The sequence below is a fragment of the Numenius arquata genome, chromosome 2 (genome assembly GCF_964106895.1).
Source record: "Numenius arquata chromosome 2, bNumArq3.hap1.1, whole genome shotgun sequence".
Classification (NCBI taxonomy): Eukaryota; Metazoa; Chordata; class Aves; order Charadriiformes; family Scolopacidae; genus Numenius; species Numenius arquata.
In genome coordinates this window covers 85,302,491-85,327,799 of record NC_133577.1, presented here as the reverse complement: position 1 = coordinate 85,327,799, position 25,309 = coordinate 85,302,491, and the positions used below count along the sequence as shown (strand labels likewise).

Here is a 25,309-nt window from a genome sequence, read left to right as displayed (position 1 = left end):
AAAATAATTTTCTGCTTGACTTCAGAGAGAAACTGGGCTTTTGTGGTGGTAATATATCATTTTCGGAGGAAGAATTTTTTAGAAAGTGGGTTAAATAAGACATCATATTTTCATTTTTCCTTGTCTTTAGAATTCCATTCCAGTGTTTCAAGCTACTTTGCTACTGTTCTGGCCAGAGGCACGTTGACTACCTTTACAGCTACGGGATGTCAACTAACCTTGTAAATCCTGGAATTTTCTCTCATGTCACCTTTGTATCCAGAAATAGAATCTCTCTTTTCTTGGCAGAGGACTGTGGAGACACACCAGCACACTTGCTTTACACACTTTACTACTTTAAACTGATTTACAGACAAAGTTCTCTTTAATTTCTGTCTTAATACTGGACAGTTTTGAGATCCAGACCAGGAATCCTTGAAACATCTTAAGACGTTTTGGAAACAAACACCTGTATACTATACAAAATGTTAACACAAACTCTGATGTCCTATCAGTTATGAAGCATGCTTGGTCTGTGCATGATTCAGCGAGTCCTTTGGTAAATGTACGCTGCTCCCAACAGAAGCACGAGAGTGTGACTTCAGATTCAGATTTGAATACTTTTCTTTACACTGTGACCTTGGATATTGAGTTACTTTCTTTTTTTATGCTGTGCTGGATCAATCATGCTTGACCAAGAATGTACCTTGCAATAAAAGCTTCTAGCTGGGTCCGGATGGCTGAAAGTCAGTTTTCAGCGTCACCTTAATTAAATGGTGAGCTATGAGGTTTCCTTAGCTAAATATGACCATCTACCTTGGGATAGCATGCCATTTTTCAGCCAGCTTACTTGTGAAAATTTGGATGCAATCAGAGGCATTACAGAAGAGGACAAATGAGGAAGAAAGGCAATTCTAAATGGTACTGTGGTCAGGACAGTGGCTACTGCAGTAACCATTAGCATTGTGACCTGTCTTCCATCTCTGGTTGTTGGTTGCACCTTAGCCTTTTTTGAAAACAGTTCCTGAAATGGAAATTAATCTCTATTTTGTTGGAGATTCTGAAACAACCTTCTGCCCTGAATTTCTCATAAAATCTGTTTCTCTCTGTCTCATTACCAAAGGAGCATTACCTGCAATTACAATATTGCCAACCAAATTATCATTCAGAAAATTGCCAGACCTGTAGTAAAGCCTGAGTCATTCTTTAGCTCTGCTGCACAGAGTTTGCCATGAATTTATTTGTAACTCTTGACTGCTCACCTAAGAGCTGCCATAGCACTAGTCAAGGGAGTGGTTCTTTAAGATTCAGATCTGTACAGTCAGTCAGAAGAGGTATGGGCAAAAATAAGTCATAGTTTTTGTATGCCACTGTCTGCAGAATGTGTATGTGCAACAGTCCTTGTCAGGCTTCACTTAAAAGTCCTATTGATGAAAGCAGTTTCTTCCAAGTATTATGAAGAGAGCAGTTACTGCAATTCTGCCTTGAATGTTGTTTGTGACTTGTGTTACTAAAGATAAAAGAAAGTATGGCAATTCTTAGTTGTCTAGTTCATGGTGATACTTAAGGGCATGGAAGCCACAGCTGGCCACCAGGCCCTGTATCACCCTGTTCTTGAATTCAGTACTGATTGAACTGAAAGCAGCTTTACTCTTTTTAGCCTTTTTTTGCTTGGTTTGCAGATCTTGTTTTTGCATATCCTGAGAGTATATCAGTCATGCGCTGTTCTAGTACTAGAATAGTCACTAGAAGAATAATCTTGGTTTTTGTTCTTTTTTTTTTTTCAGGTAACTGGAGTTGTGGGCAGAGCAGAGCTTTTATCATCTATCTTTTTTCTAGCTGCTTTTTTGTCATATACAAAATCTAAAGGGCCAGATAATACCATAGGTAAATGATTGACAAATATATACATAACTTAATTTCTGTACCACTGATAACAGAGCTCTTAAAATGGTGATATGGATGTATTGGCTATTTAGCAAGTGTGTACAAAAAACCCCTTCAGCCCCATGTAATCATAGAATCGGCTAGGTTGGAAGGGACCTTTAAGATCATCTAGTCCAACCATCAACCTAACTCTGATAAAAAACCATTACTAAACCATGTCACTAAGCACTATGTCAACCCATCTTTTGAATATCTCCAGGGATGGTGCCTCAACCACTTCCCTGGGCAGCCCATTCCAATGCTTAATAACCCTTTCAGTGTAAAAATTTTTCCTAATATCCAATCTGAACCTCCCCTGGCGCAACTTGAGGCCATTTCCTCTTGTCCTATCGCCTGTGACTTGGGAGAAGAGACCAACCCCTGCCTCTCTACAGCCTCCTTTCAGGTAGTTGTAGAGAGTGTTAAGGTCTCTCCTCAGCCTCCTTTTCCCCAGGCTGAATGACCCCAGCTCCCTCAGCCTCTCCTCGTAAGACTTATTCTACAGACCCCTCACCAGCTTCATTGGCTTTCTCTGGACTCTCTCCAGCACCTCAATGTCTTTCCGTTTTAAATTGCCTTTTTTTTTTTTTTCCTTCAAGACTTAACCACTTTTTCATTTGTTTTTTAACACCTAAAGTAGGGGACTCTTGCACTGACTTCTGTTAATGCCAGTCAGTGGAAGCATGCTGAGATGCCTCAGATGGTCACAAGCAAGCTGCAGAGTTTTAGTGAAGAGCTGGAAGGCTTACCTCTTTTCCAAGGTCAAATTGGCCTTGTGAAAATTCATTACTCTCTATAAAACATTCCATTTGAAAAAGTGCTCTGGTGAATTAGGAAAGATTGGGGGCTTTTTGTTTTCCTATCATAGATTACATTGGTCTTTTGCCTTTCATTTAGTTCTTTCAATTTAAGGGAGGCATTTTTAAAACTGGTACATGTATATTATTTTCTTTAGAGTAAAACTGGTAATCTTCCCTTTAATAACAAGTGGCATATTGAATAAGTTTATAGAACATAGTATGTTCCAACGTGAAGAGCCAAAGTTTTCACTTTTTAGGTGAATTAACTTTATTAAATATTTGGTTTTGTTGTAAGATGGAACATTTTCAACAATGTCATCTTTATTTGCAGTGTGGACTCCAATTGCAGTGACTGTATTTCTAGTAGCTGTTGCAACACTGTGTAAAGAGCAAGGAATAACAGTGGTGGGGATATGCTGTGTATATGAAGTATTTATTGCTCAAGGGGTAAGCTGTTGAAAAATAAATTGGATTGCTTCTCAGGAATTCTGTAATGAGACATTAAGTACTTCAAAGTGTCATATTTTAGCACTGTTTTTTGTCAGTTCAGGATAATTCTACAGTTATGTAACATGCTTGAGATTTTTTTTTTTTTTACTCAACTGATGTTTTAACAGTCATGGTTCTTGGTGAGGGAATTCAATGACTTCTAAGTTGCCCTTTACATGCCATACAAAGATGTTACCAAATCTACTTAATAAGAATTTACATGTTTTAATGGAAGCCTAAAGTTTTAGTTGACTGAGGTTTGCAAAGAGTAGCATGTAACAGTCTTGATTAAAGTCTGATGTGCCTAAAGGTGGGGGATTATTTGTTTTTAATTCCTGTAGTAAAAATAGAGAACATAGAATATACAAATGTATTTGATCCCATCCTAATGAATAACCTGATGGTTTGGAGTAGTATTATTTGAATCAGAATATTCTTAGGAAATTGGTTGTTCTAGGAATACCTTTAAATTTAATTTCTAATCAGATAGGTTTCATCTTAAGCATTGATAATTCTTTAAGTTAGTGATAACTTTTGTTTAGAGAAACAAGATGTTTCTGCAATGAAATAAATCTTGGCTTTTTAATAGTCAAAGCGTATGCAATTTAAAAATGTATGTTTGCATATTCTAAGAAAATTTTTTACTTTACTATTCCTTAATTACTTGAAAGAATATTTTGCAATAACTTCACCAGTAAAAGGCTTGTCTGTCTTGGGGGTACATAATCAAGGCAAAAATCCCAAAATAACGGGGTTTTGTGCTTACAGAAATGCATGTGTTTGTAACTATTGCCTTTGCAAGTCTAGTGAATAAGCATATAATTTTCAAACTGGATTTTTAAGAAAATCACCGCTATGTGACTGTACTTCTCAGTTCACTCTTCCTTTCTCTATCAACTTTTGATCCGATCCTCAATTTCATAAAAGTTTAACAAGTTTAGGTCAACTGAGTGGAAAAGATAAAATCCAAACTGAGGCTTCTTCTGAGGACACAGGTGTAGCATGAACTAGGAGTTTGACCAGTTCTCAAAAACCTGTCAATATCTGTAGTTCAGCTAATCAGTATATGTGAAGCAATAAATAATCCGCAGCGCAAGACATGAAGACGTAGGGAAAGAGGTACACAGGGAAGAAATTAAGGCATGTAATGGGGAACTGTGCAAGATCATAACATTCATGAGGCAGGGAGAGATGGGTTACTGCAGGAGAGGCATAAAATAGAAATCCAGGTCTAATGAGGAAGTGAATAGTATTTCTACCATTCCTAAGGAATTTTGTTTATTTCACGGAATCATGGAATTGTCAGAGTTGGAATGGACCTCTAGAGATCATCTAGTCCAACTCCCCTGCTAAAGCAGGATTGCCTAGAGCACGTTACTCAGGACTGCATCCAGGCAGGTCTTGAAAATCTCCTTTCTTTTCCTCAAAATTTATTTCATGGTCATACTTGATTTATTGAAGACTAAAGGTGGTACAAGTTTTTTAATCTGTCAGTGCAAAATACAGAACTACAGACATACAAGTTGAGCTATGATAGTGTTAGAAATAATACTCGAATAGAATTATTTTTATTAGAATGATGGACTACTTTGGGGGGATTGTCATGAAAGCTCTAAGAAGCTGAGTTATTTAACTATTGGGGGTAGGCGTTTAGAGAAAACCAATGGGGAGGGGTGGAAAGATTAGGCATCTCATTTATCTAAGGGATTAATGATTACACTGTCTGATTATAAACGCTTTTTTTTCCTTTGCAGTACACCTTACCAGTGTTGTTGGACACAGCTGTACAGATTCTTCGAGGGAAGGGCAGTATTCCTTTCTCTATGCTCCAAACGCTGTTGAAGCTGATAGTCCTAATGTTTAGTACTCTGCTGCTTGTAGTTGTCAGAGTCCAGGTTATCCAGTCTCAACTTCCAGTGTTTACAAGGTAACAGTAAAGTGTCTTATTTCCAGACACTGATAAATAAGATGTGGCCTAATGACGTATGAATGAAATCACCAAAAATATACCAACTTAAGTGTTTATTAACTTATTTTAGTATTGATAAGCAATGACTGTACAATATTACAGTTTTTGTGAAATTGATAAATGGTATAAATTTCACTACCTGTTGACAAGAATGTCCAAAATATTTAGGTATCTGAGCAGGCGTTAATTTTTAAAGACTTACAGTTAGTTCATCTTAGTAATCCAGAAATTAAATGTTTTATCACTAAAGTATTTTTTTCTTGGTTATGTGTTTGAACCTTGGCTGAATGCTCCAAACCTCTTATACATACAAAATATTGTTGTGGTTTTAGGAATGTGCTATGCAGAAAGTATGGTTGACTTCAGATACAGTGCTTGAAGATAAGTGTATATGAATAATGTTGGAACGGAAAAATTAATTTATTTTAAAAGTGTGTGAGTGATGTAGAAATATAATAATCTAATCTTTTTCCTTGGAAAATGAGGCACTATTAAAAACTTGAGCAATGACCACTGAACCTAACTTTAGGTGTAAATTGTTTTGTTTCTTCAAACATGTGTTGATTATATCCCAAACCAGTTTCTTAAACTTGGAGGAGGCTCTGTTCCATGCTAAAATGAGTCATCGTGCCTGGTTCCCAAGTTACACACCTGACAAATGCAGGAAGATTAGGATATTGTACATGCCTGTAATAGGTAGTTCTAGCTATTAATCTAAAGTTTTCTTGTTTCAGAGCATAAAGTGGACCAAGACATTATGTTTTTTCATTAAAAGCTGCTTTTTCTCCTTTCTTTTGCTTTAGGTTTGATAACCCAGCTGCTGTGAGTCCATCCCCAGCAAGACAGCTGACTTTCAACTACCTCCTCCCTGTAAATGCTTGGCTGCTTCTCAACCCCTCAGAATTGTGCTGTGACTGGACAATGGGAACTATTCCTCTCGTGGAGTCTTTGTTAGATGTTAGAAATGTTGCCACCCTTACCTTCTTTTGCTTTCTGGGATCTTTGATTGTCTTCAGTCTCCGATATCCTGGGGATTCCTCCAAGACTGTATTGATGGTATGAACAATGCATTAGTTTTTGTCCTTTTTATGGGAGTGTAAGTGGCTTAGGTTGTTTGGTCGCATGTCTAATCTGCTGTGATCCGGAGATATTACATGCATCTCCTTTTGGGCTAAAATGAACGCATAAGAAAAGAGGGAAATTGATGTAGCAACAAAACTGTTAAATTGCAATTAAGTATGTGATTGACAGGGATGAGATGGAGAAGAATAGACGAAATGAGAATAAATATGCCCCTTCTTATATATTTGCAAACTGTATTGCGGCCTTTCTCAGGTTTTCAGAACTCAACTAGAAAATGGAGGGGTTTGGTAGAACTTAAATATGTTTTAAGGATCACAATGTGTTTCCATCCTGCAAACTCTCTACCTTATTTAAATGTCAGTAGTCGTGCTGTGTATTTAGCAAATGACTTGATTTTCTTTCTTGTAGGTATAAAAGAAAAGGACGTATTTGGTATTTAGGAATATTAAGTTTTCCTCTTTTGTTGTTGTTCTTTTAACAAAGGTAGTCTTTTGCAGTCTTTTGCATATTCTAAGGAAAAACTAATTTTGTCAACCTGTAAGATCAGTTCCTGTTTTTCAGTATTATATGACCTTAAAACTGAAATGGATTAACAGGAAAGAATATTTTGGAGGAAATCGAAAGGAGCAAACAAGCTAGTGTGTTTTTGATGCAAACCCAGTCATCGTTTTGATTGCTTCTATTGCAAATTTTCACAAGGTTAATGATTACCTGATAACCATGTTTTTTATTAAAACAGTGGTGCAATTATGTGTATAACAAGCCTGCATGCATAGATCTTAGTCTGCTTCAGAAATAATATACTTTTTAAATATGTAACTCAGCCAACAAAAGTTGCAGTTGGATGGGAGCATTTACGCAAGACTTGACTGAAGATTTCTTTGCTAATTAGCTGACAAACTTTGATTCATTTCAAAGAGACCTAACATTATAGTTCTGACTCATATGGTTTTTCTTGTCACTGAAGCAAGGCAGTTTTTTTCACTGGAAAAATCTGTGAAAATTACCTGTAGTAGTGCTAATGAAGCTTCTTGGCCTCAATTTGGAAGCTGTAAACGAAGAAGAGAAATTTAGCTTATTGACACAATAAATGTGCAAGGTGACATACCCAGAAAAAAAAATGTTATAGTTTTACAGCACTTAAAAAATGTAAAGGAGTAGTTTGATCTTCCTTCTTACATGAGCTGAAACCATTTTTCTCCAGTGCACTGATAGCAGTAGAAATGTGTGTGGGGAATGGTGCACTTTTTTCATAGGACAGCTCTTGTAAAGGCTCTTTATTTCCCTATATTTCTGTTTACTCCCTACCCAGTAAAACTCAGAAGAGGAAAGGGTTAATGGAATTGTCAGCATATGTTGTTACAAGTCAGTTTTTGTTTGAGGGTGGGTTTTTTTGTATTTGTTTATTTATTCCAAGTGGTTTTTATAGGACGGGTCTTCTGAGATCATTCACTCCAGCATGTGAGCTTCAATGTCACTTAACATGGTGTAATCCTTGTTTAATGAAAGTTGTTTTTCTTTAATATCTACCTATGTTGTGTATATAACCTTCAGTACAGTGCTGATTTTTGCCAGACATAATATCTAAGTGCCTGGAAGCTAATTTCATAGGAAATGAGAATGCAATATTTTATATTAAAAATTAATTGTTATGTACTATAGCATGCAACAGTATGGTAGGCCAAAGCTTTCTTCTGCCTTCCAGTAAGCCATTAATGTCCTGATGTAGACTGGATAGTTTGCCAAGGGAGGAGAGGGGGAGAGATCAATTTCTTTCTGATGGCTTCTTAATCTGACTTACTAGAGAAATGATAGTACCATCTTTAAAGTGAAGAAAGTGAATCTTTATTTAGTGATACCAATTTACACAGATTATGGCAATGTTCCAGTTAACTATGTTGAATTACTAGTTCTTAAAAAAAAAAAAAAAAATATTTTTCCACACTGGGTTCTCAGTTCTGCCAATAAAAGCCTGAATTTGTGTTGGTCAAAATAAACTACTGCCCTGGAAGGTATAAATTCTATATGCTATCTATCGGGATGCCAGATGGTATTAGTATAATGGTGGCTTTATCACAGTTGGTACCACTTTAATGAGTGTCACTCTAAAAGAATAATAAAGGGCTTGTAAGGAGCTTCAGCCATTACAAATCTCTAGAATGTTTTGGCACCTCCCTGAGGTGTCATGCTGAAACCTGATCTAAGGGAAGAGTCTCAAGTTGTTTTTGTGATATCAGCAAAGGTACAACTTTAGACCTGTTGCAGAATTAAAGATCTTTACTTGGACTTTGAAAAAAAAAAAAAAAAAATGCAAAAGAGAGGGGCCCAAGATGCAAAAGAGAAGGGAGGTCACAAGTACGTCTGAACATGTCTTTCTGTATTTGCCGATGTGAATATGGATTTGGTGCTGTACTCCTTGAGGGACAAGACAGAAGAAGGGATTGCTTCTCCCACTTCCTCAAGTGTCAGTGGACATTCCACAGTTCTCCTGAAGTACGGTTTCATGGGATGAACTCATTACTGGGAGATGCAAAAGTTAAAAGACTCATTTTGAGTCAGTCTTCATCTGTTTGATACCAGTTGTCTCCAGGATAAATAACTGGTAAGTGGGTACATTGTGTTTCATTTTGTCTTATTTTAATTTTTGCCATAGGTTCTAAAATTGTATGTTCAAAGCAATAGAACTAGAAGACAAAACAAATAAGTTGCCTTTTTTTAACCAACTGAGAATATTAAACTAACAAAAAATGGGTTTGTAGATTATAAATTGGAACACATGCTTTGGCGGATTCGTGTCGTGCTGCTTGAAGTAATCATTCTTATGTCAATAAAGGACATGGAAACAATGTATGAGCAGTTACATTCTCTTATATTTTCTGTTTTCTTTATCCCTGTGAACAGTCAGATAACTTCACTGTCAGACTGAGTGACCTTTATAAATAGGTTACAATATACATATTGAAAATGTTGAGTACTAAGAATAGTACTGATCTAGAATTACTTTGGTGGCTTTTCAGAAGGTTTCAGAATCAAGCTGTGATCATGGCCCTTGTTTGTTCATAGAATTTCTTGGTTATAGGTGTGCCTTTGTTGGCTGGTGAAATTTAATAACATCTTTTTAGTGTCTCTTGATATTTTCTACATGTCCCAAACAAGGGTGCCTTACCTCCCTTCTGATAAGACAGCAGTCCATGCTACTCAGCCACAAACTTTGGTTATTGTGCAAATGTCAGGAAAAGGTATCCTCAGGCTTTTTGCAGTAAGTTTTTAACACTTTCAAGGGTTTTGCCAAGATATCAGTACTTATAAATTTAACAATACTTATTTTTCTGCTCCCTATGCTTACACCTCACTCAGGCTTTGAAATGTTTCCTTGTGAACTGGACTGGTTACTTAGCAGTTCAGTTACTTGTCATAGCTTATGATCGTATTTTAGAGTTTTGTCATATGCTTTTTTCTTCCTGCATACTTTAATGATTTCTGTCTCTTCTGTTGGTTTTTTTCAGTTGCCTAGACCAGGATATTTTTTGAACGGAGCCTCTGCATCTGCTGAAAGATTATGCTAAAAAGAAAGAATAAATGAACAGAAGAGAATGCATTTTTACCTGCACCAGGGCTTTGAGTCTAGTGCCCGAGAGATTGTACTTGAAGGGCAGTGTACTAAGGAGAGGCAAAAGGATTTAAAGAGAAGTTTGATGAGACATTGTGTGATGATTGTCATCAGAGCAATTGCACAGAGCAGAACATGCAGAAACCTTTTTATTAGATGCCTAGATCATAAGCGCTCAGTGGAGACCAAGCATTTGCTATATCAGCTGCAGAATCTGTTCTGCTTAAATTCATTGGAACGAATTGGCTTTCGCTATATGTGTGTTGACCTTATGGGGCTGCAGGACTGATGTCCTTAGTATATTAAAAAAGGCAAACTATTTTTTTTGAGCAATAATTTGAAACAATATTTTTTTAAAAATCTTAAGAGGTGACTTTTTCAAATCAGTTTATCAGAAGACTTCATAAAATAATTCACTTAACCCTATGTACAAGCCTTAACATGCATTATAAAGCTTAAGTACAGTTTATTCACATCACAGTAAAAAAAACTGAAAAACAGCACATTGTTTGCTAAAGCCCACTTTGAATGTGCTTTTGGACATTTTCTTTTGTACTCACAAATGCATTTGACTGCTCAAAATAGAATGAAATGCAGAATGATACTCTCACTTCCCATAATACACCCCCAAAAGTGTGAAGGCACTTGCTATATAAGTAAATTAAAAACTGATACAGAGGACTGTCTTGGGGATAGCGTGATGAATTCTTCATTTCAAAGTGGATTACAAAAATCTATAATAGAGTTCTGTGTTGAGGCTTTTACTTTTACAGATTGGTAGGAGCTCTATAAGGAGCACGTACTATAAAAATGTAAAGAAGAAAGAGGAATGTGAAATGGCATTAAATTAAATTTTGTTGCCAAGTAATCAACATATTCTCTATGTCATGCTTGTGATTTCTTCAAGGCGCAATTATGTATTTATTTTCATGTAGCTTAATGAAGTGCTGGGGATCAGCTGAGTTGTGTTAATGATTCCTGTGCATATTCTTGGCCCCTTGAAATATGACCTAAACCTTACTTTTAAGTTTTAAATCAGTGATGCATTTTTATACATGAAATCCTAGATTGACTTTCAAACTGCATGTGTTAACTATTTTAGCATGGAAAAGGCACTTGAAGTTATGCTTAAATCTGGACAGAAGGTGACAGCCAGTTGTATTCAAAATTTCTAGAAAATTCCTCTTTCTTTCTTCAAAGAATCATTCCATTTCTGTAGGGGTTTTGTAATTTGGAGGCCAGATATTTTGAAATTACTATTTAAATCTGTTCTTGTACCAGAGATGGTAAAGCTGCTATTTAACAATCTTTCAGGACTTAAAGGAAATGGTCATGTCCACCTCCTTTGCAGCAGATGGATTTCTGTCTTTTAATAAACACACCTTTTGCTAACATTTCTGTCACCAACCTAAGAGCTGCAATTATGCAGTTCTTAAATTCATTGTCATTTTAGATATTTCAGGGTGCCCTTAATGTAATATCTAAACACTGTTGTTTATTCAGTGGCTGATTCTGATATTTGTTATTTCTTCACATACATTACAGAAACTAAAATTTGACTTTATTGTAAAAATAATTGCTTTGTGCATCATGTAAGATGGTATAATTTTTTATTTGTTATAAAACAATGTCCAGGGTTCTCGGACTGTCATGTTTTTGTATGTGGAACTCTTATTAAAACATTGTTTTGAATTTGAGCCTTTGATTCTAGTGTTTTGTCATACAGCTATTCTTTTCTGTAGTATAGAAAAGCAAATACGCTTGTAGGGCCTTAAGTAAGGAGTAGTGTCATTTGCAGGTTAAAACTTGCCATGCTCAAAGTGGTCTCAATTTAAAACAGATCTCAATGTTTAAAAGAAAAAAACAACCCCTCGAAAATCTACTATATATGTTTGTTTTTCTGGGATTTTTTTGGTAATTGCTTCATAATTTGTTTCTTGGGTACAGTTTGCCACTAATTAATCTTGATTACTAATTCATTTGCATTTCTTTTCTAGGCACTCTGCTTAATTGTGCTACCATTCATTCCTGCATCAAACCTCTTTTTTCCTGTTGGATTCGTAGTAGCAGAACGAGTGTTGTATGTTCCTAGCATGGGATTCTGCATTCTAGTAGCACATGGATGGAAGAAATTATCAAATAAAAGGTAAGGTAGTGTTACCTATAACTGGTGTAACTCATCTCTCTTAATCTTATAAAAATAATCATATTTATAACTGCAGGCTTTCCCAGTCGAGTTTTTACCAGTATGAATTTATTGCGTTATAGCTCTTAGTCTGTTTCAAGTTCTTAATGAACACAGAGTAATGACCAAGAAGCTGTTTGGCAGTCAGGTGAACAAATGACAAGGAAGTTCTTAGGAAACCAGTGGATTATTCTGAGGGTATTATAATGTTTATTTAAAATAAGTGCACATATATATACACATGTATATGCATATATTTTATATATTTTTTATTTTTTATATACGTATATAAACATACATATATATTTTTTAAAAAGCCTCAGACTGTACCAAACATATTTAGAATGTGGTGTAGCTTGCAATACACATTGCTATAATGTACCATTCACAAATATGGTCCTCAGTTCATATGCTAGGAGGCAAATAAGATACTTATTTTAGTATAAATTAGAATTGTTTCTGTGCTTATAACAAATCTTTGGTTTTTTTGTGTAATAGTGTACTAAGAAAAATTTCTTGGGTTTGTTTGGCTGCGGTACTGTTCACTCACGCCTTAAAAACACTGCACAGGAACTGGGATTGGGAGTCAGAGTACACATTGTTTATGTCAGCTTTAAAGGTACTGTATTCTATTTGAAAAGGATAATGAAAAGTTTGTGTTGCTGTTCTCAAAAAGCTGCAGTAGATCATGATAAAAATGGAGAGAAATGATGGTTGTTTTGTCACTGTTATTTCTACATTGGCAGTATTAGCATCTCGTTAGTTGCTTTTGGGAATGCTTTAAAAGTGGTGTGATGCATACATGGGAATTCATGTGCAAGAAACATGATAATTTTTTTCTTGTGTTGAATGTATTCTCTTATCTGAATGAAAGCATGATGTGTTTCAGTACAAAAATCTACAAAAAGTTTGCATAGAATAATTTTTTCAGCGTGCGTATGGTGTGACAGGATGGTTTGTACAACATCCCAAAATAATCATAATGAATTTTAAAACAGTTTGTATTTCTAGGGGCAAATAACTAAAATAAATGGATGTTGAGCAACAGGTTCAATGTAATCATTCTGTATGCAGTGTTTTTTTTATTCTTTACATGTAGGAGCTTGATGAAATCTGTCATTTGCTGGGCATTTTTACATCCTAAAGACATAGTTAAAAGAAAATCACTTATGTAATTTCAGCTTAATACCTTATGCGTGGTATCTCTTTTTCGGTTTTTAGGTAAATAAGAACAATGCAAAACTATGGAACAATGTGGGGCATGCATTAGAAAATGAAAAGAATTTTGAAAGAGCTCTGCAATTCTTCATACAAGCCACGCAAGTGCAGCCAGGTAAGAACTTTGACTAGTTGCCATTGAATGGCATCTCTGCACTCCTAGTATTTCAGTACGCTTAGCTTACTTAACAAAATCTTCCCAGTGATCTGTTTTTCTTCAACTGAACATCAAACTGTGTCATGCACTTAAGTTAATTGATCCATAGTTTTTGGAAATAAACTCATAAAACTCATCTATTTATAAAAAGATGCAAAGACTTTCCATTAAAACTATTATTTGGATGCCATTTTTTCTGAATTAAACTGTAATTTCTTATGAAACATAATTATTATTTAATTTTCTTATTTAAAACTAAGTAGGTGCATTAAAAAAAAATAGATAGTATCAAAGTGTATATTTACTCTATTTCGCGTATTGTTGCAAAAGAAGTTCTAGATACTGGAGGAACCTAGAAGTTTCCATAAGTACTGGAAACCTTTTCTTTTTCCTTTTAGAAGCCTGATAAATAACCTTCAATTCGTGTATCTCTATTATAGCAAGAGATACATGGAAGTATGACCTCAAATTTTTTAACGTTTCCCAAGTAACTTTATAATCCACATTTGGTTCATGGTTAAATTAATAGCTTCATAATTAAGATGAAAAATAATATAGAAGTGCTTTTTGTTGTTGTTATGCAGTAACTGTACTTCATGCTACTCTGAAGGCGTAAGTTTATTTTCAGGATACTCAATGCATGGAAGTATTTGAAATTTCACTTTTTCTTTCTTTTTATTAAGATGATATTGGTGCCCACATGAATGTAGGAAGAACTTACAAAAACTTAAACAAAACTAAAGAAGCTGAGGAATCATATATGATTGCTAAGTCATTGATGCCACAGGTAATATATAACTTTATTTTATCTACCACCACAGGAGGGAACTCTTTCAGACCTATATTCATGATATATTTTTCATATTTTTCCTGAAGCGCTGTGTTGCTCTATACTTAAAAGTTGTTAGGTTTTTTTAAAAATCTATGTATTAATAGAGTAGGTTGTATACCATCATGGCTGTTGAAAAATGCTAACTTGGAATGTCCTTGTTAAAACTATTTTAAGTCACTTTTTATACTGTTCTGATTTGTTTTTTTTTTTCTTCTGAAATAGAGGATATGAAAAAAAGCATCAGTTAAAATGTATACCTACAGTTTCTAGTCACAGTGGGTTTATTTTCACTTACAGCTAATACATTGATGATGACTAAGTTTCTGAGCCCTCAAGAGGGCATTAATGCGGCATTGGAGGTGGGAAAAGGTAGCTGTAACAGCAACAGAAAATTCTTTGCCTGAGCATACTTTTAAAAATCAGCAGTCCCTTGAGTAGAAGTATGGCATTTAAAAGTTTGTATTGGGAACCAGTATGAAGATACTAGACAGATGAAGTATAAACAGTACAACAGTTGCAATTTTCATCTTTCATGACTACTTTCCATCTGCTATATCAGTGGCTGGTAAAATCTTATTTACAATTATCTTAGGCTGGAGGGTTAAAAAAAGAAATGAAAATGTCTGATAGAATGTCAGTTTAGGCTTTAGGAAGTATTCTTTGTCTGAATGGGGAAAGTTCTGCAAGGTCTGGTTAGTTTCTAATAGCGTTCTGCATGAGCCCAATTAGGTAGTAGCAGAGCTTAACTGGTATCTTAAATGTGATATCAAAGTCATCTATGTCTTCATAGAATTAAAGAAGAAAAAAATCTCTGTTTATATTTTGGTATGATTTTCTGGGAAAGAAGAATTGCTATTTGTAATCATTAAGAGCCTTCACACTAATGTCCAGTGATATCCTAAAACAAATGTGGCAGAATGAAGAAGAGATCTCTTCCGATTGCCTTTCGTGTTTTCACTCATCTGTGTTTGGTACATATATTCTTTTTGGCAGATTATTCCGGGTAAAAAGTATGCAGCGAGAGTTGCTCCTAACCATCTGAATGTCTATATCAACCTTGCAAACTTAATTCGAGCAAATGAATCTCGCCTTGAAGAAGCAGATCAATTATATCGACAAGCAATTAGTATGAGGCCAGATTTCAAGCAGGCTTACATCAGCAGGTATCTTTTCTAATTTTAGAGATACATATTCTTGAATAAACATCTATGTATTTGTAGTGCTATGAACAGTATTTAGTTCATGCAGTTGAATTAGCTCCTGGAATTGATTTCTTTCCAAATGAGATGATGAAGATTTGGGGCAATAACCAGTTTTTCATTACAAACCCTGTTCTTTTAAATTCCTGCTCAAATGATGTGTTTCCACATAGGTTGTGTATTCAAACATTGTATAGCAAGATGCTTCCATTGGATTCCTTTATGAATCTCAAACTGAAATTTTTAATCTCCTAGTCTAGCTCTGAACTAAAAAGCTTTTGGTTAGTCTGAATCATGGAGCTTTCTTTATCCTTCTTTGTTAAAGGTGGTCCAGAAAATGCAAGACAACTAAAAAACACATAAATGTCAGCTAAGTAGATAAAAGTTATGTGGCTGTGGGTATTGAGACTTCTGTTCACTATTTTGTTAGTTATCTTTCCCATTGGGACTTAAGGAGGTGCAAAGATGCCTCAACTATCGCTTTTGCAGTGTAATTACAGAGCCGATATCAGGAACTCTTGATCACTTCTTTTTTGGTTTTTGTCCTGCATATAGGTTTGTTGTGTACAGACTTTTGAGAGCTGAAAGCTTTGGGAATTGTATGTAAAGAAGGTCCTGTATTGTTTTGTGTTCAAAACAAACAAAAATAGAAAAAATGCTATTATCATAGAATCATACCTCACATCTGCTGTCTATAGGAAGGCAAAGTTTAAAAAAACCCTGTCAACTATTTTCATATTAGTATGAATAAAAGTTGAAGGTTATACCTGATTCTTCAACAGGGGAGAATTACTTTTAAAAATGAACAAACCTCTGAAAGCTAAGGAAGCTTACCTTAGAGCTCTAGAACTAGACAGAACCAACGCAGACCTGTGGTACAACTTGGCAATTGTTTACATTGAACTGAAAGATCCAACAGAAGCCCTGAAGAATTTCAACCGAGCGCTAGAACTCAACCCAACACATAAACTGGCATTATTCAACTCAGCACTGCTTATGCAGGAATCTGGTATGTTAGTTGTCCCTTCTATAAATATTTTACATTTGCATTTATAGGATCCATACTACCTAATTTTTTAAATGAACTGTTTATTTTTTGGAAAACAGAAGTTCGTAGCATCATCAAAGAAGAAACTGTTACTGTAATAGCCAGCTCTGTAATTTATTGGTAGTGAATGGAATTTGTGCAAAGTGTACATATACCTTAGCTGATCAGCATCTTTAATACAAGTGCAATTTTACGATATAACATCTTATACATATGAGGAAGTGTTAAACAAACATCTTCAAAATTATGCCTATATAATCTTTAAAACTCATGACCATTCTATGATATTGTCAGATAAGATTATTTTACTATATCTTTTTCAAACTCTGATGCAACTTAAAATATGGGAGTTACAGACTTTATTGTTTTAGTGTTAGAAGATATTTTAGTCTGTCTACATCTGAAGTCACTCTGTGATCTCTGTCTTTAAACTCTTTCAATCTATCTTTATCAAAATGAGATTATCCGTTCCATATAAGAGCTGGTTTGTCAGAACCGACGTTTTCTCTGCATTCTGGTTGTTTAACCATACATGAAAATAACTTCTGAGACACCTTTTGTATCTGTTGTACAAAACGTAAATGTAATTCAACAGATCATAGAGTAATGATGCTGACTTTGGCTGCAAGTCAACTCTAAGTAGTTTCATTCTGTAAAGAAGGTAGGTGTCACTTACTTTTGCTGTTACACAGCAACGATAATAAGTAGCCCTTTCCCTTTAAACAGTTGTGTTAAAGATGTTACATTTTAATTTGTATAAAAATTAGAATTTTACTGGCCTGGTCTAAAAATTCTTCAGAATAAATCTGTAATTAAATGCTTTTTCTGTCATTTAGGTGATGCTCGGCTTAGACCAGAAGCTAAGCAAAGACTGTTGCATTATGTGAAAGAAGAACCACAAGATGCAAATGGGTACTTCAATTTGGGTATGCTGGCAATGGATGACAAAAAAGATACAGAAGCAGAGGCATGGATGAAGAAGGCTATAAGATTACAGCCAAACTTCCGAAGTGCTTTGTTCAATTTGGCACTGCTTTATTCTCAGACAGGAAAAGAACTGATGGCTTTGCCCGTCCTGGAAGACCTACTGAGATACTACCCTGAACATACCAAAGGTCTGATTTTGAAAGGAGATATCCTTATGAACCAAAAGAAGGATATTGTTGGAGCAAAAAAGTGTTTTGAAAAAATTTTGGAATTGGATCCCAACAATGTACAAGGAAAACATAATCTTTGTGTGGTTTACTTCGAAGAACGAGACTTAATAAAAGCAGAAAAATGTTTGGTTGAAACACTAGCACTGGCACCTCATGAAGAGTATATTCAGCGTCATCTAAACATAGTTAGAAGTAAAATTGCATCACTCAGTGCTATAGAACAGTCATCACTTCCAGCAGATGGGACTACAGCTGCAGAAGAAAAAAAAAAATCATTTCAAAATTTGAAAGAAGTAAAAAAAGAGCAGAAAACCACCCAAACAGCAGTTGATAACAATAAAGGGCACTCAGAAAATAAGAAACGAACAGAGAAAACCAATATGGACAAAGAGACTCCCAAAAAATCTACAAAAGAAATCAAAGACATTGAGAAAAAGAGAGTTGCTGCTTTAAAAAGACTAGAAGAGATTGAACGTATATTAAATGGTGAATAGTCTTTTATCATGTCGTAATACAATAAGGGAAGAATACTATTTTTAATTATTGTTTAATATTTGATCCAACTGGAAAGTGGTCTCGGTGCATTGAAAATAGAAATAATGTTGACTGCATATCACTTAGCAGGCAGCAAATGGCATTGCAATGCTTTCTGTGAGAAAACTGCAACTTTTAAATATGGTATGGGAGATGGGTGGGAATTAAAGGACAAAGGATTGATAATAATCTTAAATGCAGAATCCTAATAGAAAATAGCACTCATAAAAATCTTTGATAGTTAGGGATATTCAGTAATGCTACTTTCAAAGAACCAGTGAAAGAACTGAATGGAGAATTAATGGGATATACCAGACACTGCTGCATTCCCCCATCTAAATCTGTTTGTATTAACAGCTACATTTCAGTTTACACATAACCAGTTTTTCGAGACCTCTGCTATACATGAAAAAGAGTTTTTCATTGCATTTCCGGAACTTAACAAAAAGTCATCAAAATGCCACTGGTTGTAGTATAGGAGGATGGAACAACACACTAAAGTTTTCAGTTGTGTTCTAAACATGGAATGATACGATAACTTTTTAATTGTTCTTTACTTACAATGCTAATGGTTTGTACTGGTTTACCTGTTAGAAATCTTATGGTGCTTTTAAGATCTTTAGACTACGATTTTACTTTTAAAGGAAATCTGTGGTTTTCTTTCAACTGTCAAATCATCTGGTTGTTTTTAAAAATTTCATGAAAAAGGGTGGTTTTCTCACTTTTCCCCCTGCCTCATTAAATGCTGATAAATGCACTTTTGGTACAGTAACCAGTATGCTATGCAGTAATCCTTGTTGACTTTGTATCAATGGCTGTGGATTGACTTCTTGGTGTAGTAGATTCTTCCTTGTTTATAGAAAACTGGCTTTACTGTTTCTGTCATTGGAACAGTATTTCTATTCTCGTGACTTTTTACAACACTAATATAAGCAATGAAGGCAGTGTGACAATAATTAAACCACTGAATTTAGCCATGTTTAACACAAAGAAATACAGATAGTATCCTTCCAAATACTAAGTCCTGTTGTTTTGATACTTTGTCATGGGTATGTGGTTTTTATTAAATATTTATTTTGACTACTAAAATATTCCCATTTACACTTTTCCACTAATGCATTATTTTAATTTCTTACATGAAATGAAAATCTTTGCAATTTCAGTGTTGCTTTTATCATTGTGCAATGCATATATTTTTGTTGAAATATACTACGGATTACCTAAACCCGATGTTTTCCTTGATTATGAGAAAGAAGTGTAAGAGCTGGGTTCAGTAATAATTTAATTAATCATTAAATCTAACTCTTACTCTTCGTGTTTTGTCTTATTTTGTGATGTAGAACTATTCCTTAGCAACTCTACTGTTTAAACATAATCCTTTCCGTAACTGCTCAACTTCCTGCCTCGGGCACTAATCCAGCTGTAAGATGTAATATTTATCTCTGTGGGAGGGATCTTAAATGGTTGAAGACCTTGCATGGACCTTTTCTTTATTATGTATCATTTGTAATGTTACCACAACAATTCCTTGCATGGTAATCACTAGGGGGGGAAAAGTGGGTTTTAAAAATCACGGTTTAAAAGCTGCAGACAGGAACAGGTACGTGGTGTGCAGCTGTTCTCCATACAAAAGTTATTAAGAGCTGCTTGTAGTGAAGTGCTCCTGGGAATCTATTGACCACACCTTGAAAATTGCTGTTTTATCTTGTCTGTGAATAACTTGGATACTGGTATGTTGACCTTCATAGAAAGTTTAACTTGCACATTAAGTCTTCCCTGCAAACCTTTGTTTTACAAAAGAATTAGTCATTGTGCTGGGTGATACAAAGGAACATTCATTTGAAAATGGAAGGAACAAAGTAGTAAAAAAAGGTACTTTCTGGTGGAGCAGGCCAGGATTCTCCCCACTTTTGTATCAAGAGCTCCCAGAATCCTGCTGCCACACCACTTACATTTGGTCTGCAAATTGAAGAGGGAAGGAAAGGCACATTCTTGTCCAAGTAGCTCTTCTTTAGGGACTAGCAAGAATTGTTAGATTTATTGATGCTGAGAGGTGCCATCAGGTTTAACTAAAATCATCAGTCTAATGTAAACTGAAGGATGCTGGAGGTAAGTCTTTCAGCCTGTTATCAGGTACTGTGCCCCCTTTGTCTCTTTCAAAGAAATTTTAGTAAAAACAAGTATTTTGAGTAATGTCAGTGTGTTGACCCTGTTAGGATGCATCAGCCATTTTAAAATCAAACTCTGTGAGAAAAGTGGTTCAGTAAATTGAAGTGGCATAACTTCTGAAAAATAATCAAAACAGAGTTTTCTCATAGGAAAAAAAAAATCAAAGAATATTTTTGGCTTTGCTTGCAGATAGAACAGAATAATCAATGGGTATTTTTCCCCTTTCGATTCAACCTATCTTTTTTCCTCTTCCTGCCATCCTAATGTGCAAGAACACCAGAAATATCATCCCTTATCAGAACTCCCAATTTCAATAATATGCAAGAACTGGGAATTTCCAAGAATGAGGCAGACATATTAAAATAATGTGTAGCCCTTTTCTCAGTCAATGAAATTGCTGCAGTTGCTGAAGAAACCTGAAGAGATGTCTTGTATCATCTTTGCATACATACACAAATTGTTCAAATTTACATGTGCACATAATTTCAGTGCAGATTTGTGCATTTGTCATTTTTTTATCTTTTGCAGGTGAGTATATGCATAATGAGTTAGAGGTAAATACATGTAAACCTAGGATTAATTAGATACACATGCATATAGTTGGGACAACGGGATGTTTACGGGTAGTGCAGTTCCAGAAGGACAACATGCAATTGTAGGTTGAGTATGGAAATTTTTTTGTTTGTTTTGCACATGAAACATCCTAGCGCTTCATTTTCGAAGTATTGCAAGTATTTTTTGTTTTCTAAGTATTATTCTTTGCATTACAACCAGTTAAAAACACAATCATTCAGATCTGATTTTTTTTTTTTTTTGAGTCTATTGGTTTTTATCAGCTCTCAGGGAAATAGTTGCATATTGGGAAGAACAGGAGACACTTCCCTGCAAACTGGAGTCACAAAGGATTTAAGTGGAACAGAAATTCTAAGTGTGCAGCACAGTTTGCACCTTGATTAGGCAAAAATGGAAGAAGTAGTCATACAGGAGGATTGCTGTGGGTGGTGGGCTTCATATAAAGGAAAGCAAGAAAACATGCAACACGTGTGCTGCCAGGGCCTTTAGCTGAAGGAAATAGGAAGGTTTAGATTTCTCCTCAGAGTTACTGAACTGCATCTTATTTTGGAATGTAACAGCAGTTTCAGTGTATTTTAAAGTAAAAACTACATGCTGAGAGGTAAGTGCATTTTGGCTTCAACCTGTGAAATAATGCCTGTGTGGCTGTGAAAACTACAGGGACTTCTCATCCAGCTCCCTACTCCCCACTGGTGCTCTGGCGTGATGCAGACGGGCTCAGAAGATCCTCCTGCTCCGAAGGGGACACAGGTTTGTTCTGTGCCCGTGGAATGGGAAAGACGCACATTCCTTGTTTTCCTGGAGGTATGACAGTATGGTTACTGAGTTTCCCTAAATTGATTTAAATCGCCATCAATGGTAGGTTTTAATACTCAGCCTTCATTCACCCCGGCTAGCTGAGCCATAGGCCTGTAGGACCTCGTGTTTAATGGGACTTCAGAGCAAAGCACTGACCTGTGAGAAATGCTGATTTTCTGATAGAGAAGTAAGCCCTTTCCTTTTGCCCAGAGCGAAAGCTGCTCAAACATTTTGGCACTGTGCGTGTAGGTTGCCCAGCACAACATCTCAGCAGCTTTCCCTTCCTCACAGCTGTTAGGCGTTCCACCACTAAGGGGTACAGAGAGCAGCTCTTCAGGAGCAGGGTTCAGCCATCTGGTGCCTAATTGTCAGGTGATTTTATTGCAAGATCAGGCTGCACCTTGTAGCAGCAAAGCTTCTGACATACCTGCTTCCAGGGTATGGAGTTTTGGGATGAACATGCAGGCGTTTGTTCCTTCCTGAAGTTTCCTTTGGACAGACTCAATGAAGATCAAATATCTGGAAAGTTAGCAGCCTGCCTCAGGCTCTTGCAAACTTTGCATCCCACAAAAGCACCAGGAAGAGTCCCCGTTTGGGTGAGTGAATGGGGCTGGGCTTTTCCTTGCAGAGGCTCTGTAATCCACCTCTGCCTGGCAAAATGTCTGGAGCTGCAGCAGAACCTGCTCCTCCAGTAAAACCCTGCTTCCACTGCTGCCGTGTAACCAAAACTACTCTTCTCTGACTTCCAGCCTAGGAACCTTGTTTTGCTTAGACAGAAAGCTTGAGAGTGGAAAGGCTGGAGGCACCTCTCCTCCCACCCATCCTTCACCTCATGTCCTCAACCTACAAAACTGTAACACTCTTTGTACAGTGCTTCAAGTGATCAAGAAGAATCTGTCCTCCAGACCTCCAACACAGTTTACAGAAAGGTGAGACATTCCTGCCTGGGATCAAAATAACTTTGCGTAACTGCATGTGGGATATATGTTTTTTACAAGCAGCCACAAGAGGTTTTGTATACACACATCAGCCTCTCTCAAACAAAAAGCAATGATAAAAAAAAAAAATCCAAACCAAAACACCTCAAAACCAAACCAAAGCCACCACAGAACCTTCTGCATAATTATCCTGGGTTGGGAATAACATAATAAGCTGTGTAACTTTCTTGGGCTAGGAAACAGTTCCAGAAAAACACGTTTAACCTTCCCCAATAGTTATACTTTCAAAGATTGCTAGAAAGAGAATTGGACTTCATAGATACCAGATACTCTGAACTGAGGAATTCTGTTTAAGGCAAAACATTAATATGTTAACAGACTCCAGCATAACACAAGCAACTGTTAGCTGCTACATCTTTACCAGTATAAGAAATATACTTTAAAAAAAAAAGTGAGCAAAAAGTCCCTGTTCAGCTGCTGTCTTCAGTGGTGCTTACAGAAATGTAAATGTCTTTTGTTAAATGTCCATACAGAGGCACTAACATTCTTTAATGCGAGTTTAGAGGCTACATGCTTGTTTGGGTGTGCTCAGCCTTTTTCAGATGTGGACAGAAACAGAGAAAGAAATTAAATCCTTGGGTTTGTGGGGCTTTGCATTCCAGAGTACACCTTGGCATTGTGGAAAAATGTATATATACTTGCCAAAATTTTAGTTACTTATAGGCCAACATAGCAGACAAATTGATGTATTTGATATAGTTTTGGGAGGTGATGTGACTTACAAGCTTTATATGAGGTTATGAATCCTCTGTGTCTTTTACTGCAACTGTTATGAATGTGAAGCCTGAAAGACTCCAGGTAGGACAGAAGTAAACATTGAAATAAAGCATGTTGTTCATATCTCCTACACCTATTCAGCATACATATTTATTCCTTACATGTAATTATCAGGGTATTGTCTTTTTAAATACACATAGCAAGGTATTTTTAATTATATGTGTATTCATCCACGCACAATGAGAGTAGGCGGAGAAGGAAAATACAACAATTACAGGATGTCTCACCAAAAGTAGAAGTCGTAAATCTGGATATTTTAAAAATCATCTTGAACGTGCGCTCACCTTTATTTCATTTGCAGTTGTTAACCCCGTCCTATGCTTTGGTTGTACGTGATGATTGACATTAGAGCACGATGCTGTAGTGCTGACTCCCCAGGACCGAGGGCTCAAACGAGATTGTGACAACTGGTGCTTAAAGAATGGGGAATTAGTTGTTATCTCCCCTCAGCCTTAAGCTGAATAATTGAGGCTGGCTTGTTTCTTTGGGCACACTGCTCATTTCATCTATGGGAATATCGGACATTATGGATGACTTTTCTCTTCTCAGCAAGACTTCTCTGTAAATGAGTGCCTTCTCATTAGCAGACAAAGATAGCACACCTGAAAGCTGTAGAGGGTACAAGTAAGGGAAGCCAAATTATAGGAAATATAAAGTGTTACTGAAATCTAGCAAGATAAAAGGTAATAACTGCTGTGCTCTGAAGTTATGCAAAAATATGGTAAGGCTTATTCAGTTAAAAAAAAAAAAGACAACAATTGATAAAAGATGTTTAAAAGGAGCTTCCAAACACTCTCTCTACCCTCTTGAATAAGTTTTAAACAGATCTGGGTTTTTCTTCAGGTCTATACATAAACATTTATCACTTTTCCAGTATAAATAGCTATGAACAAATAAAGAGAGACAATGAAAGGCATGTGAAAGCTTAAAACTCATGAAATTCAAATACTGTGCAGAAACATAAAAGAAGCTGAATGGTTAGTATTTCTTTAGATGTATTTATATGAGTGGGTTTGCATGAAGTTAAGCTATGAGCTGTATTGATGAGTATTATTTGGATGAGTCACTCTATATTTCTGCCCCTTACTTAGGTGAATAAAGCCAAGGTTTTAGTGCAAATATTTAGGTTTAAGTTTACAAATTCCTTCAGCTGCTTTTACAGATATTGCAGAAGAGCTAATTTGCTAGAACATTCATGAAAAGCAATAATAAGAAGCATAACTAGGTTTTGGGAGTAATTTCCTCCTCATCAACACACATGAAAAAACATGTATTTGAATAAAAATATGTGCACTGCACAAGGATAAAAGCAACACTGAATTTACAAAGATTAAGAAATTAACAGTGAAGCATAAGGATTTCCCAATTATTTACACTGTTTATTCTTGTGATAAAAATAACAAAAGGAAACCTCTTTCCATTGACTTCCTTTACCTTTTAATTATCTTAGTGTCTGTAAGACCTTTTCCCTTAAAAAACAGTGCTTTTTTTTTTTTCAATTATGAGTACAAAATTGGCACATGATCCTCCATCTTACAAACACAAAATACATTGTGACTGTAGAAAAAGAAAAAAACATAAACCAGAAAGCATCTGAAACACAAGAAGATATCTGGGATTTTTTGTTTTAAAAATTAATAACAAAATAACAAACACTCTTAGGCTGTCTAGTGTCTGGGTGTCCTAAGAGCCTTCTGGCTAATGAGGAAATACAGCAAACTTTAACTCATAATTACTGAGCATCTCAACTTCAGACTTTAAAAACCATCTCTTATGGGTTTTTTCACTAGTATCCTGTTCCTTCTTCA

General features: G+C 35.8%; 1 protein-coding gene across 1 annotated transcript in view; it reads left to right on the top strand.

Annotated features, from left to right (window-relative positions):
- Nucleotides 1–19,493, top strand: part of TMTC3 (transmembrane O-mannosyltransferase targeting cadherins 3) — a 33,148-nt gene extending 13,655 nt beyond the window's left edge. The window contains exons 6-16 of the mRNA XM_074163339.1: nt 1,767–1,866; nt 3,037–3,152; nt 4,949–5,121; nt 5,967–6,219; nt 11,854–12,002; nt 12,540–12,660; nt 13,263–13,374; nt 14,100–14,203; nt 15,242–15,411; nt 16,230–16,456; nt 17,332–19,493. Of these exons, the coding sequence (XP_074019440.1) occupies nt 1,767–1,866; nt 3,037–3,152; nt 4,949–5,121; nt 5,967–6,219; nt 11,854–12,002; nt 12,540–12,660; nt 13,263–13,374; nt 14,100–14,203; nt 15,242–15,411; nt 16,230–16,456; nt 17,332–18,146 (2,340 nt within the window). The 3' untranslated portion in view covers nt 18,147–19,493. The remainder of the gene's footprint in view (nt 1–1,766; nt 1,867–3,036; nt 3,153–4,948; nt 5,122–5,966; nt 6,220–11,853; nt 12,003–12,539; nt 12,661–13,262; nt 13,375–14,099; nt 14,204–15,241; nt 15,412–16,229; nt 16,457–17,331) is intronic.
- Nucleotides 19,494–25,309: the final 5,816 nt, after the last annotated feature.